The sequence below is a fragment of the Bos mutus genome, chromosome 1 (assembly GCF_027580195.1).
Source record: "Bos mutus isolate GX-2022 chromosome 1, NWIPB_WYAK_1.1, whole genome shotgun sequence".
In the NCBI taxonomy this organism is placed as follows: Eukaryota; Metazoa; Chordata; class Mammalia; order Artiodactyla; family Bovidae; genus Bos; species Bos mutus.
In genome coordinates this window covers 81234482-81246484 of record NC_091617.1, presented here as the reverse complement: position 1 = coordinate 81246484, position 12003 = coordinate 81234482, and the positions used below count along the sequence as shown (strand labels likewise).

At 37.5% G+C, this 12003-nt stretch overlaps 1 protein-coding gene across 2 annotated transcripts in view; it reads left to right on the top strand.

Annotated features, from left to right (window-relative positions):
* Positions 1-12003, top strand: part of VPS8 (VPS8 subunit of CORVET complex) — a 295718-nt gene that overhangs the window by 246785 nt on the left and 36930 nt on the right. Inside the window, exon 45 of one of the 2 annotated variants that reach the window (XM_070372165.1) lies at positions 11609-11662. The exons of the other annotated variant lie outside the window; for it this stretch is intronic. Coding sequence (XP_070228266.1) covers positions 11609-11662 — 54 coding nt within the window. The remainder of the gene's footprint in view (positions 1-11608; positions 11663-12003) is intronic. 2 annotated transcript variants of the gene reach the window in all.

Genomic DNA, 12003 nt, shown 5'->3' with positions numbered 1-12003 from the left:
TATCTTATCAGTTCAGTTAAGTTCAGTTGCTCAGTCGTGTCCAACTCTTTACGACTCCGTGAACCTTAGCACACCAGGCCTCCCTGTCCATCACCAACTCCCGGAGTCCACCCAAACCCATGTCCATTGAGTCAGTGATGCCATCCAATCATCTCATTCTCTGTCGTCCCCTTCTCCTCCTGCCTTCAGTCTTTCCCAGCATCAGGGTCTTTTCAAATGAGTCAGCTCTTTGCATCAGGTAGCTAAAGTATTGGAGTTTCAGCTTCAACATCAGTCCTTCCAGTGAACACCTAGGACTGATCTCCTTTAGGATGGACTGGTTGGATCTCCTTGCAGTCCAAGGGACTCTCTGGATATTCCATAATTTGTTTATTATTCCACCTGTTGATAGACATTTGGGCAGTTTTAGTGTATGGCTCCTATAGATAAAGCTTTTATGAAAATTTATGTAAAAAATTTTTGTTTCAACATATATTTTTATTTCTCTTGAGTGATACCTCAGAACAGAGTGGCTGACTCATATGAAAAATGTATGTTTATCATTTTAAGAAACTGCCTAACTGTTCTCCAAAGTGATTGTAGCATTTCACTCTCCTGCCAGAAGTTATGAGGGTTCCAGTTCCTCCACATCTTGATATAGTCAGTCTTTCTAATATTGGCTACTCTAATAGGTGTGCAATGGTATCTCATTATGTTTTTAATTTGCATTCTGTGAATGACTAATGACATAGAGCGTCTTTTCATGTGTTTGTTTATCGTCTTTGGGGAAATGTCTATTCAAGTCCTTTGCCCGTTTTTTAATTGAGTGGTGTGTCCTGTTGTTGTTGAGTTTAGAAGTTCTTTATATAGTCTGGGTATTAACCCTTATCACGGGTGTCATTTGCAAATACTTTCTTCAATCTCTGAGCTGCCTTTTTATGCTATTTACAGTGTCCATTTGTCCATGAAAGTTTTTAATTTTGATGAAGTCCAATTTGTCTCTTTGTTGTTGTTGTTGCTGCTTGTGCCTTTGCTGTCACATCCAAGAAATCTAAATCCTAAGTCATGGAACTTCTCCCCCTATATTTTTTTTTCTAAGAGTTTCATAGTGTTACCTCTGGCATTTAGGTCTTTGATCCATTTTGAGGTAATTTTTGATATATATGATAGACTGTAAGTCTAGCTCCATTCTTTTGCTTGTGGCTCTCCAGTTCTCCCACCACCATTTGGTCTAAATGACTGTCTCTTCCACATTAAATGGTCTTACTTAGCACCCTTGTTGAAAATCATTTGACCATATACACCATTTACAGGATTTATTTCCAGTCTATTTTATTCTATTCTATAATTCCTCCTTTATGCCAGTTAGCACACTGTTTCTTTGGGAGGGGAGGTGTTTATTGAAGTATAGTTGATTTACAGTATTGTTGTAAATTATAATATTACAACAATATATAAACGATAATTTATATAAATATTGTAAACATTACAATGCTGTTGTGAAAAAGTTTTAGGTGTACAACATAGTGATTGTTTTGTATATGTGTGTACACACACATATATTTCCATTAAGGTTATTGCAAGAAATAACCTATAGTTATTCTTAGGTTAAGAATATATTGGATATAGTTCCCTGTGTTATACATTAAATCATTGTCGTTTATCTATTTTATACATAGTGGTATGTATCTGTTTGAAGAAGGTAATGGCAATTCACTCCAGCACTCTTGCCTGGAAAATCCCATGGACGGAGGAGCCTGATAGGCTACAGTCCATGGGGTCACAAAGAGTCGGACACAACTTCACTTTCACTTTCATGTATCTGTTAATCTTATACTCCTAATTTATCCCTACCCCCTACTTTCTTCTTTGGTAACCATAAGTTTGTTTTTCTTTGTCTGTGAGACTATTTTTGCTTTGTAAATAAATTCATTTGTGTTATTTTTAGGTTCTACGTATAAGTGATACTATATAATATTTGTCTTTCTTTGTCTTTCTCTGACTTCACTCAGTATTTCTAGGTCCTTCCATGTTGCTTCAGATGACAGTGTTTCATTTTTTTTGATGGCTGAGTTTTATACACACATACAGACACACACTCCACATCTTCTTTATCCATTCATCTGTTGATAGACATTTAAGTTGCTTCCACGTCTTGGCTACTGTAAATAGTGCTGCTGTTAATGTTGGAGTGCACATACCTTTTTGAATTAAAGTTTTTTCCAGTATATACCCAGGAGTAGGATTGCTGGATCATATGGTAGTTCTTGTTTTAGTTTTTTAAGGGACCACCATATTGTTTTCCAGAGTGGCACCAATTTTTATTCCTGCCAGTAGTGTAGGAGAGTTCCCTTTTTTCCCATACTCTATCCAGCATTTATTATTTGTAGACTTTTTGATTATGATCATTATGATCATGGTTTTGACTTGCATTCCTCTAATAATTAGTTGATGTTGATCTTTTTAACATTCAGATGCCTGGCCATCTGAATGTCTTTGGAGAAATGTCTGTTAAGGTCTTCTGCCCATTTTTTGATTGAGTTGTTTGTTTTTTTTTTGATACTGAGTTGTATGAGCTGTTTTTATATTTTAGAAGTTAAGCCCTTGTCAGTTGCATCATTTGCAAATATTCTCAGTCTGTAGGTTGTCTTTTTGTTTTGTTTATACTTTCCTTTGTTGTGCAAAAGCTTTTAAGTTTGATTAGGTTCCATTTGTTTACTTTTGCTTTTATTTCTTTTGTATTGGGAGAGTAAGTAATCTAAGAACATATTGCTATGATTTATGTCAGAGAATGTTTTGTCTATATTCTGTTCTAGGGGTTTATGGTGTCATGTCTTATATTAATATTTAGGTCTTTAAACCACTTTGAGTTTATTTTTGTATATGATATGAGCGAGTGTTCTAATTTCATTGATTTACATGAGTCTTTCCAGCTTTCCAAACACGGCACTTGCTAGAGACTGTTTTCTCCATTATGTATTCTAGCCCCCTTTGTCGAAGATTATTTGATTGTAAATATGTGGGTTTATTTCTGTTCCATTGATCTGTGCATCTGTTTTTGACTAGCACAGTTTTGATCACTGTAGTTTTGCAGTAAGTTTGGAAATCAAGAAGTATGAGACCTTCAGCTTTGTTCTTTTTTAATTGATTGTTTTTTGCTACTCAGGGTCCCTTGAGATTGCATATAAATTTTAGGTTGGATTTTTCTGTTTCTCAGATTGCCATTGCATTTGAAACTGACCCCAGTGAATATATAGGTTATTTTAGATAGTATGGACATCTTAACAATATTTAGTCTTCTAAATACTAACACAGGGTGTCTTTCTGTTTGTCTTTAACTTCTTTCAGCAACATTTTGTAGTTTTCAGTATATAAGTCTTTTGCCTCCTTATGTTTATTCCTAGGTATTTTATTAATTTTGATGCTATAGTAAATAGAATTGTTTCTTAATTGCCTTTTTGAACTGTTAATTGTTAGTGTATAGGAATACAACTGATTTCCTGTATTTTATATCCTACTACTTTATTAATTTGTTTATTCTAATAGCTTTTTTGTGAAATCTAAATTTATAATTTTCTACAAATAAGAGCATATCGTCTACCAACAGAGATAGTTTTCCTTGTTTCTTTCCAATTTGAATGCCTTTTATTCTTGCCTAATTTCTCTGGCTAGGACATTTATTGATTTGTGTATATGTTAAACCCTCCTTGCATCCCATGAATCCCACTTAAACTTGATATATGAACTTTATAAGGTGCTGTTGAATTCAGTTTGTGAGTATTTTGTTGATGATTCTTTCAACTATATTCATCAGGGATATTGACCTGTAATCTTCTTTCCTTGAAGGTTAATGCTGATCTCATAAAATGAGTTCCCTCCTCTTCAGTTTTTTGGGAGAGTTGGAGCAGGAATGGAATTAATTCTCCTTCAAATACTTGGTGGAATTCACCAATGAAACTATCTTGTCCTGGACTTTTCTCTTTGGGGAAGTATTTTTTATTACTGGTTCAGTTTTCTTACTAATTTTTGGTCTATTCAGATCTTGTTTCTTCATGATTATGGGTATTTTTAGGATCTAATTTCCCTTTGATTTCTTCTTTGATCAAAGCATTATTTGGAAATTTGTCAGTTCCTAAATATTTGAGAATTTTCCAGAAAACTTTGTGTTACTCATGTCTAATTTATTTCTAGTACAGTCAGAGAATATTCTTTGTATGGCTTGAACTGTTTGAAATTAATTGAAAATTGCTATTGTCAAAAAATAATCTATGTTGGTAAATGGTCCGTGTATACCGGCTTACCTCATTTTATCGTGCTTTTCTTTATTGCACTTTGCAGAAACTTCATTTCTTTTTTACAGATTGAAGGTTTATGGCAATTTTGCCTCAAGCAAGTTTATGGCACCACTTTTCCAAAAGCATTTACATACTTTGTGTCTCTGTGTCACATTTTGGTAATTCTCACAATATTTTTCATTATTATTGCATGGTGATCTGTGATCAGTGATCTTAGATGTTACTATTGTAATTGTTTGGGGACCACAAACTGCACTTACTTAAGATGGCAAACTTAACAAATGTATGTGTTCTAGCTGCTCCGCCTAGTAGCCGATCCCCTGTTTCTTTCCCTCTCCTTAAGAAAGAAAGGTAATGCTAAGTCGTGTCCAACGCCAGGGACTGTATAGTCCGTGGAATTCTCCAGGCCAGAATACTGGAGTAGGTAGCCTTTCCCTTCTCCAGGGGATCTTTCCAAGCCTCCCTATTCCCTGAGACCATTAATTTTGAAGTTAGGCCCATTGATAACCCTGCAGTGGCCTCTAAGTGTTCAAGTGAAGGGAAAAGTCACATTTCTCTCACTTTAAATCAAAAGCTAGAAATGATTAAGCTTACTGAGAAAGCCTTACCAAAAGCCAAAATGGATCAGAAGCTAGGCCTCTTGTGCCAAACAGTTAATCCAAGTTGTGAATGAAAAGTAAAAGTTCTTAAAGGAAATTAACAGTGCTACTTCAGTGAACACACGAATGGTAAAGCAAAACAGTCTTATTGCTCATGTGGAGAAAGTTTTAGTAGTCTGGATAGAAGATCAAATCAGCCATAAAATTCACTTAATCCAAAGCAAGGCCCTAATTGTCTTCGATTCTGTGCAGGCTGAAAGAAATGAGGAAGCTGCTGAAGAAAAGTCTAAAGCTAGCGAAGGCTGGTTCATTAAGTATAAGAAAAGAAGCCATCTTCGTAACATAAGAGTGCAAAGTGAAGCAGAAAGTACTGATGTAGAAGCAACAGCAAGTTATTCAGAAGATCTAGCTAAGATAATTAATCAAAGTAGGGACACTAAATGACAGATTTTCATCATAGATGATATAGCCTTTTATTAAAAGAAGATGCCTTGCCCTCTAGGACTTTTATAGCTTGAGAGGAGAAGTTCTTAAAGTGCTTGGCTTCAAAACTTCAAAGGACAGATTGACTCTCTTGTTAGTGGCTAATGCGGGTCATGACTTGAAGATGAAGCCAGTGCTCATTTACCATTCCCAAAATTCTGGGGCCCTTAAGAATTATGCTAACTTTGCTTTGCCTGTGCTCTATAAATGGAACAACGAAGTCTGGATGACAGCACATCTGCTTACAACATGGTTTACTAAATATTTTAAGCTTATTGTTGAAACATACTGCTCAGAAAAAAAGTGTCCTTTGAAAAAAATATTATGGCTCACTGACAATGCATCTGGTCATGTAAGGACTCTGACGGAGATACACAACAAAATTAATGTTGTTTTCATGCTTGCTAATACAGTATCCATTCTGTAGCCCATGGATCAAAGAGAAATTTTGACTTTTAAGTTTATTATGAAAGAAATACATTTTATAAGGCTATAGCTGACATAGTTCACTGATGGATCTGAGCAAAGTCAACTGAAAACCTTCTGGAAAGGGTGCACCATTCTAAATGCCATTAAGATCATTGGTGATTCATGGGAAAGGACAGAATATCAACATTAACAGAAGTTTGGAAGAAGTTGATTCCAACCCTCATGGATTACTTAGAGGGGTTCAAGACTTCATGGAGGAAGTCACTGCAGGTATGGTGGAAGTGGCAAGAGAATTAGAAGTAAAGCCTGAGGATGTGACTGGATTGCTGCAATATCATGATAAAACTTGAACAGATGAGGTGTTGCTTCTTATGAAGGAACAAAGAAAGTGTTTTCTTGAGATGGGATCCACTCCTGGTAGAATGCTGTAAAGATTGTTGACATGACAACAAAGGATTTATGTTACGTAAACTTAGTTGATAAAGTGGCAACAAGGTTTAAGAGGATTGACTCCAGTTTTTAAAGAAGTTCTATTGTGGGTAGAATACTGTCAGACAGCTTTGCATGCTACAGAGACATCATTTGTGAAAGGAAGAGTCAATAGATGTGGCACACTTAATTGTTGTCTTATTGTAAGAAATTGCCACAGCCACCCCAGCCTCCAGAAACCACCACCCTGATCAATCAGCAGCCATCAACATAGAGGCAAGACCCTCCATCAGCAAAGAAATTATTACTCACTGAAGGCTCAGATTATAGTTAGCATTTTTTAAGCAAGAATATATTTTCCAATTAAAATATGTACATTGTTTCTTTAGATATAATGCTCCTTAATAGACTAGTGTAGTATAAACAACTTTTATATGCAGCAGGAAACCAGAGAGTTGTGTGACTTGCTTTATCGCAACTTTTGCTGTAATGCAATGACCTGAAACTGAATTCATAATATCTCTGAGGTATATCTCTACTGTACCAGAAAAAGATTATGTATGTATGCTACCTTTGTTGGGTGGAGGGTTCTGTCAATGTCCATTTTCTATATCCTTCCTTTTTATTTTTTAAAATTGACATATAATCGACATTTAATATTGTGTGGTTTGAGTGTACTCTGTGTTGGTTTGATACATTTACGTATTACAATATGATTACCCCAGTAGCTTTGTTGTTCAGTCACTCCATTGTGTCTGACCTATGGACTGCAGCATGCCAGGCTTCCCTGTCCGTCATCATCTCCGACAGCTAGCTCAGGCTCATGCCCATTGAGACAGTGACGCCATCCAACCATCTCGTCCTCTGTCATCCGATTCTCCTCCTCCTTTCAGTTTTTCCCAGCATCAGGGTCTTTTCTAATGAGTCAGCTCTTCACATCAGGTGGCCAACGTATTGGAGCTTCAGCATCAGTCCTTCCAATGAATATTCAGGGTTGATCTCCTTTAGGATGGACTGGTTGGATCTCCTTGCAGTCCAAGGCACTCTCAAGAGTCTTCTCCAACACCACAGTTCAAAAGCATCAATTCTTTGGCATTTAGCCTTCTTTATGGTCCAACTCTCACCTCAATAAATAACTACTGGAAAAACCATTGCTTTGACTAGATGGACCTTTGTTGGCAACGTAATGTCTCTGCTTTTTAGTATGCTGTCTAGGTTGGTCATAGCTTTTCTTCCAAGGAGCAAGCGTCTTTTAATTTCATGGCTGCAGTCACCATCTGCAGTGATTTTGGAGCCCAAGAAAATAAAATCTGTCACTGTTTCCCCATCTATTTGCCATGAAGTGATAGGGCCAGAGGCCATGATCTTAGTATTTTAAATGTTGAGTTTTAAACCACCTTTTTCACTCTCCTCTTTCACCTTCATCAAGAGGCTCTTTAGTTCCTCTTCATTTTCTGCCATAAGGGTGGTGCCATCCACATATCTGAGGTTACTGATATTTCCCCTGGCAATCTTGATTCCAGCTTGTACTTCATCCAGCACAGCATTTCACATGATGTACTCTGCATGTAAGTTAAACATTCAGGGTGACAATATACAGCCTTGACTTTCCTTTCTCAGTTTTGAACCAGTCTGTTGTTCCATGTCTGATTCTAACTGTTGCTTCTTGATCTGCATATACAGGTTTCTCAGGAGGTATGTAAGGTGGTCTGGTATTCACATCTCTTGAAGAATTTTCCGCAGTTTGTTGTGATCCACACAATCAAAGGCTTTGGTGTAGTCAATGAAGCAGAAGTAGATGTTTTTCTGGAACTCTCTTGCTTTTTCTATGATCCAGTGGATGTTTGCAATTTTATCTCTGGTTCCTCTGCCTTTTCTAAATCCAGCTTGAACATCAGGAAGTTCTCGGTTCATGTACTGTTGAAGCATGACTTGGAGAATTTTGAGCATTACTTTGCTAGCATGTGAGATGAGTGTAGTAGTTTGAACATTCTTTGGCATTGCCTTTCTTCAACATTGGAATGAAAACTGACCTTTTCCAGTCCTGTGGCCACTGCTGAGTTTTCCAAATTTGCTGGCATATTGAGTGCAGCACTTTCACAGCATCATTTTTTAGAATTTGAAATAGCACAACTGGAATTCCATCACCTCCACTAGCTTTGTTCATAGTGATGCTTCCTAAGGCCCACTTGACTTCACATTCCAGGATGTTTGGCTCTCATCTGAGTGATCACACTACCGTGGTTATCTGGGTCATTAAGACATTTTTGGTATAATTCTTCTGTGTATTCTTGCCACCTCTTCTTAATATCTTCTGCTTCTGTTAGATCCATACCATTTCTGTCCTTTATTTTGTCCATCTTTGCATGAAATTTTCCCTTGGTATCTGATTTTCTTGAAGAGATCTCTAGTCTTTCCCATTCTGCTGGTTTCCTCTATTTCTTTGCATTGTTCACTTAGGAAGGCTTTCTTATCTCTCCTTGCTATTCTTTGGAACTCAGGATTCAGATGGGTATATCTTTCCTTTTCTCCTTTGCCTTTCACTTCTCTTCTTTTCTCAGCTGTTTGTAAGGCCTCCTCAGACAACCATTTTGCCTTTTTGCATTTCGTTTTCTTGGGGATGGTTTTGATCACTACCTCCTGTACCATGTTATGAACCTCTGTCCATAGTCCTTCAGGCACTCTATCAGATCTAATCCCTTGAATCTATTTGTCACTTCCATTGTATAATCATAAGGGATTTGATTTAGGTTATACCTGAATGGCCTAATGGTTTTCCCTACTTTCTTCAATATAAGTCTGAATTTGGCAACAAGGAGTTCATGATCTGAGCTGCAGTCAGCTCCCAGTCTTGTTTTTGCTGACTGTATAGAGTCACTCCATCTTTGGCTGCAAAGAATGTAATCAATCTGATTTCGGTATTGACCATCTGGTGATGTCCATGTATAGAGTCATCTCTTGTGTTGTTGGAAGAGGGTGTTTGTTATGACCAGTGCAGTCCAGTTGACAAAACTCAGTTAGCCTTTACCCTGCTTCATTCTGTACTCCAAGGTCAAACTTGCCTGTTACTCCAGATATCTCTTGACTTTCTACTTTTGCATTCCAGTCCCCTATGATGAAGGACACTTTTTTTTTTTTGGTGTTCATTCTAGAAAGTCTTGTAGGTCTTCATAAAAGTGTTCAGCTCTTTGGCATTAGTGGTTGGGACTTAGATTTGGATTATTGTGATATTGAATGGTTTGCCTTGGAAACAAACAGATCATTCTGTCGTTTTTGAGACTGAACCCACGTACTGTGTTTTGGACTCTTGTTGACTGTGAGGGCTACTCCATTTCTTCTAAGGGATTCTTGCCCACAGTAGTAGATATAACAGTCATCTGAATTAAATTCACCCATCCATCCATTTTAGTTCACTGGTTCCTAAAATGTCAATGTTCACTCTTGCCATCTCCTGTTTGACCACTTCCAATTTACCTTGATTTATGGACCTAACATTCCAGGTTCCCATGCAGTATTGTTCTTTACACATTGGACTTTCACCACCAGCCACATCCACAACTGGGCGTTGTTTCCACTTTGGCTCAGCTTCTTCGTTCCTTCTGGAGCTATTTCTCTGCTCTTCTGCAGTAGCATATTGGGCACCTCTTGACCTGGGGAGTTCATCTTTCAGTGTCATATCTTTTTGCCTTTTCATACCAGTAGCCTTAGCAAACACCTTTATCGTGTCAATAATTACCATTTCTTTTTTGTGTTGAGAACAGTAATGATCTAGTCTCTTAGCAACTTTGAAATGTATAGTAGAGTATTGTTGACTCTGATCACTGTGTTGTGCCTTAGATCTTCAGAACTTATTTCTCTACTAGTTACAAGGTTATCCTCTTTAACAACACCCCCCCCCCACTACCCCTAACCTCCCAGCCCCTAGTAACCACCATTCTACTTTCTGTTTTTACAAGTCCAGCTTTTCTAAATTCCACTTATAAGTGATATCATACAACATTTGTCCTTCTTTGTCTGACTTCTCTCTTTGTATAATGCCCTCTAGGTCCATCCTTATTGTTGCAGATGGTAAGATTTCCTTCTCTTATGACCGAGTAATATTTCATTGTGTGTGTGTATGAGGATGTGAGATAGATAGATAGATAGATAGATAGATCTTCTTTATCCATTCATCTTCTGATAGATGCTTGAGTTGTTTCCATATCTTGGCTATTGTAAATAATGGTATGCTGAACATGGGTGAGCAGGTATCTCTTCAAGATGTTGATTTCAGTTCCTTCTGGTATATACCTAGCCGTGAGATTGCTGGATGATATGATAGTTCAGTTTTTAAAATGTTTTGAGAAACTGCCATACTGTTTTCCATAATAACTGTACCAATCTACATTCCTACCAACAATGTGTAAGGGCTCCCTTTCTCCACATCCTCCCCAACATTGGTTGTACCTTGTCTTTTTTTAATGAAAGCCATCCTAACTGGTGTGAGGTGATACATCACTGTAGTTTTGCTTTGCATTTCTCTCATAAGTGATGTTGAGCACTTTTTCATGTATCTATTGTTCTTTGGTATGTGTTCTTTTGAAAAATGTTCAGATCCTTTGCCCATTTTTGAAATTGGGTATATCTTCTGTAATCTTCATATTTGTTCTCTCATTTCTTGAGAGAAATATGGAAATCTCTGGCTGTAAGATCCATTTCTCCTTGCATTTCTATCACTTTTTAACTTACATATTTTAAGCTGTTAGATGTGTAGATGTTTAGGATTGTTATGTCCTCCTGATGAATTGATTTCTTTATCATTATGAAATAATATATTCCTGACTACTTTGGATCATGTCAGTTGTCCACAAAGATAATTAAAATTAATATTGTCCCCAAAGATCTCTTAGGTTCCTTACCATTTGGCTAAAACCAATTTGGACTATCTGTAATACTTTTCATAGCTTAATCACATTTTTATCTTGGCTAACCACTGAGTTTTTCATCTCAGAGAAACTTCAAAGGGACTTTAAAAAATATACATATATTCATTGGTTCCCTTAAAATGTCTGTTTTATCTCAGTTATACCACTTCTGGGGCTTCCCAGGTGGCACTAGTGGTAAAGAATCCACCTGCCAATGCAGGAGACACAAGAGAGTCGGGTTTGATCCCTGTGTCAGGAAGATCCCCTGATGAAGGAAATGGTACCTCACTCCAGAATTCTTGCCTGGAAAATTCCATGGGCAGAGGAGCTTGGCAGGCTACAGTTATGGGGCCTCAAAGAATTGGACATGACTGAGCATGCACACACACTACTATGCCACTTCTAGTTGAGTTATTTTGAGGGTGGGTCAAACAAAACTCAACTGTAAATAAGAACGTATCAAAAGGTTTGCCTTTTTCTTCTCCCCTAGGTAAAAATGTCCCCATCCTGTCATCTGTCCAAAGGGGATCCTGCTATTAAAAAGGTGAGTGAGTTTTAATGGAAGAAAGCCAACTTCCTCCTTCTGTGTATGTGTTCTCCTCTATTGAACAGTGTGTTCAAAATGAGTGATTTTTAATCATCTTAGTGCTGTCAAAAGTTCTTTCTGATTGGATGCCTTAAAAAGAGCTCACCAGAGCTCTTTGACTCTTCCAGAGAAGCCAGTTGGGGGGTTGAGTCTAGCATCAGTCTCCTGGCAACTAGGGACTTTGATTGTTCTAGAATTCCTGTGTGTGTACTATGTACCAAGTTGCTTCAGTTGTGTCTGACCCTTCACAGCCCTAGGGACTGTAGCCTGCCAGGCAACTCTGTCCATGGGATTCTCCA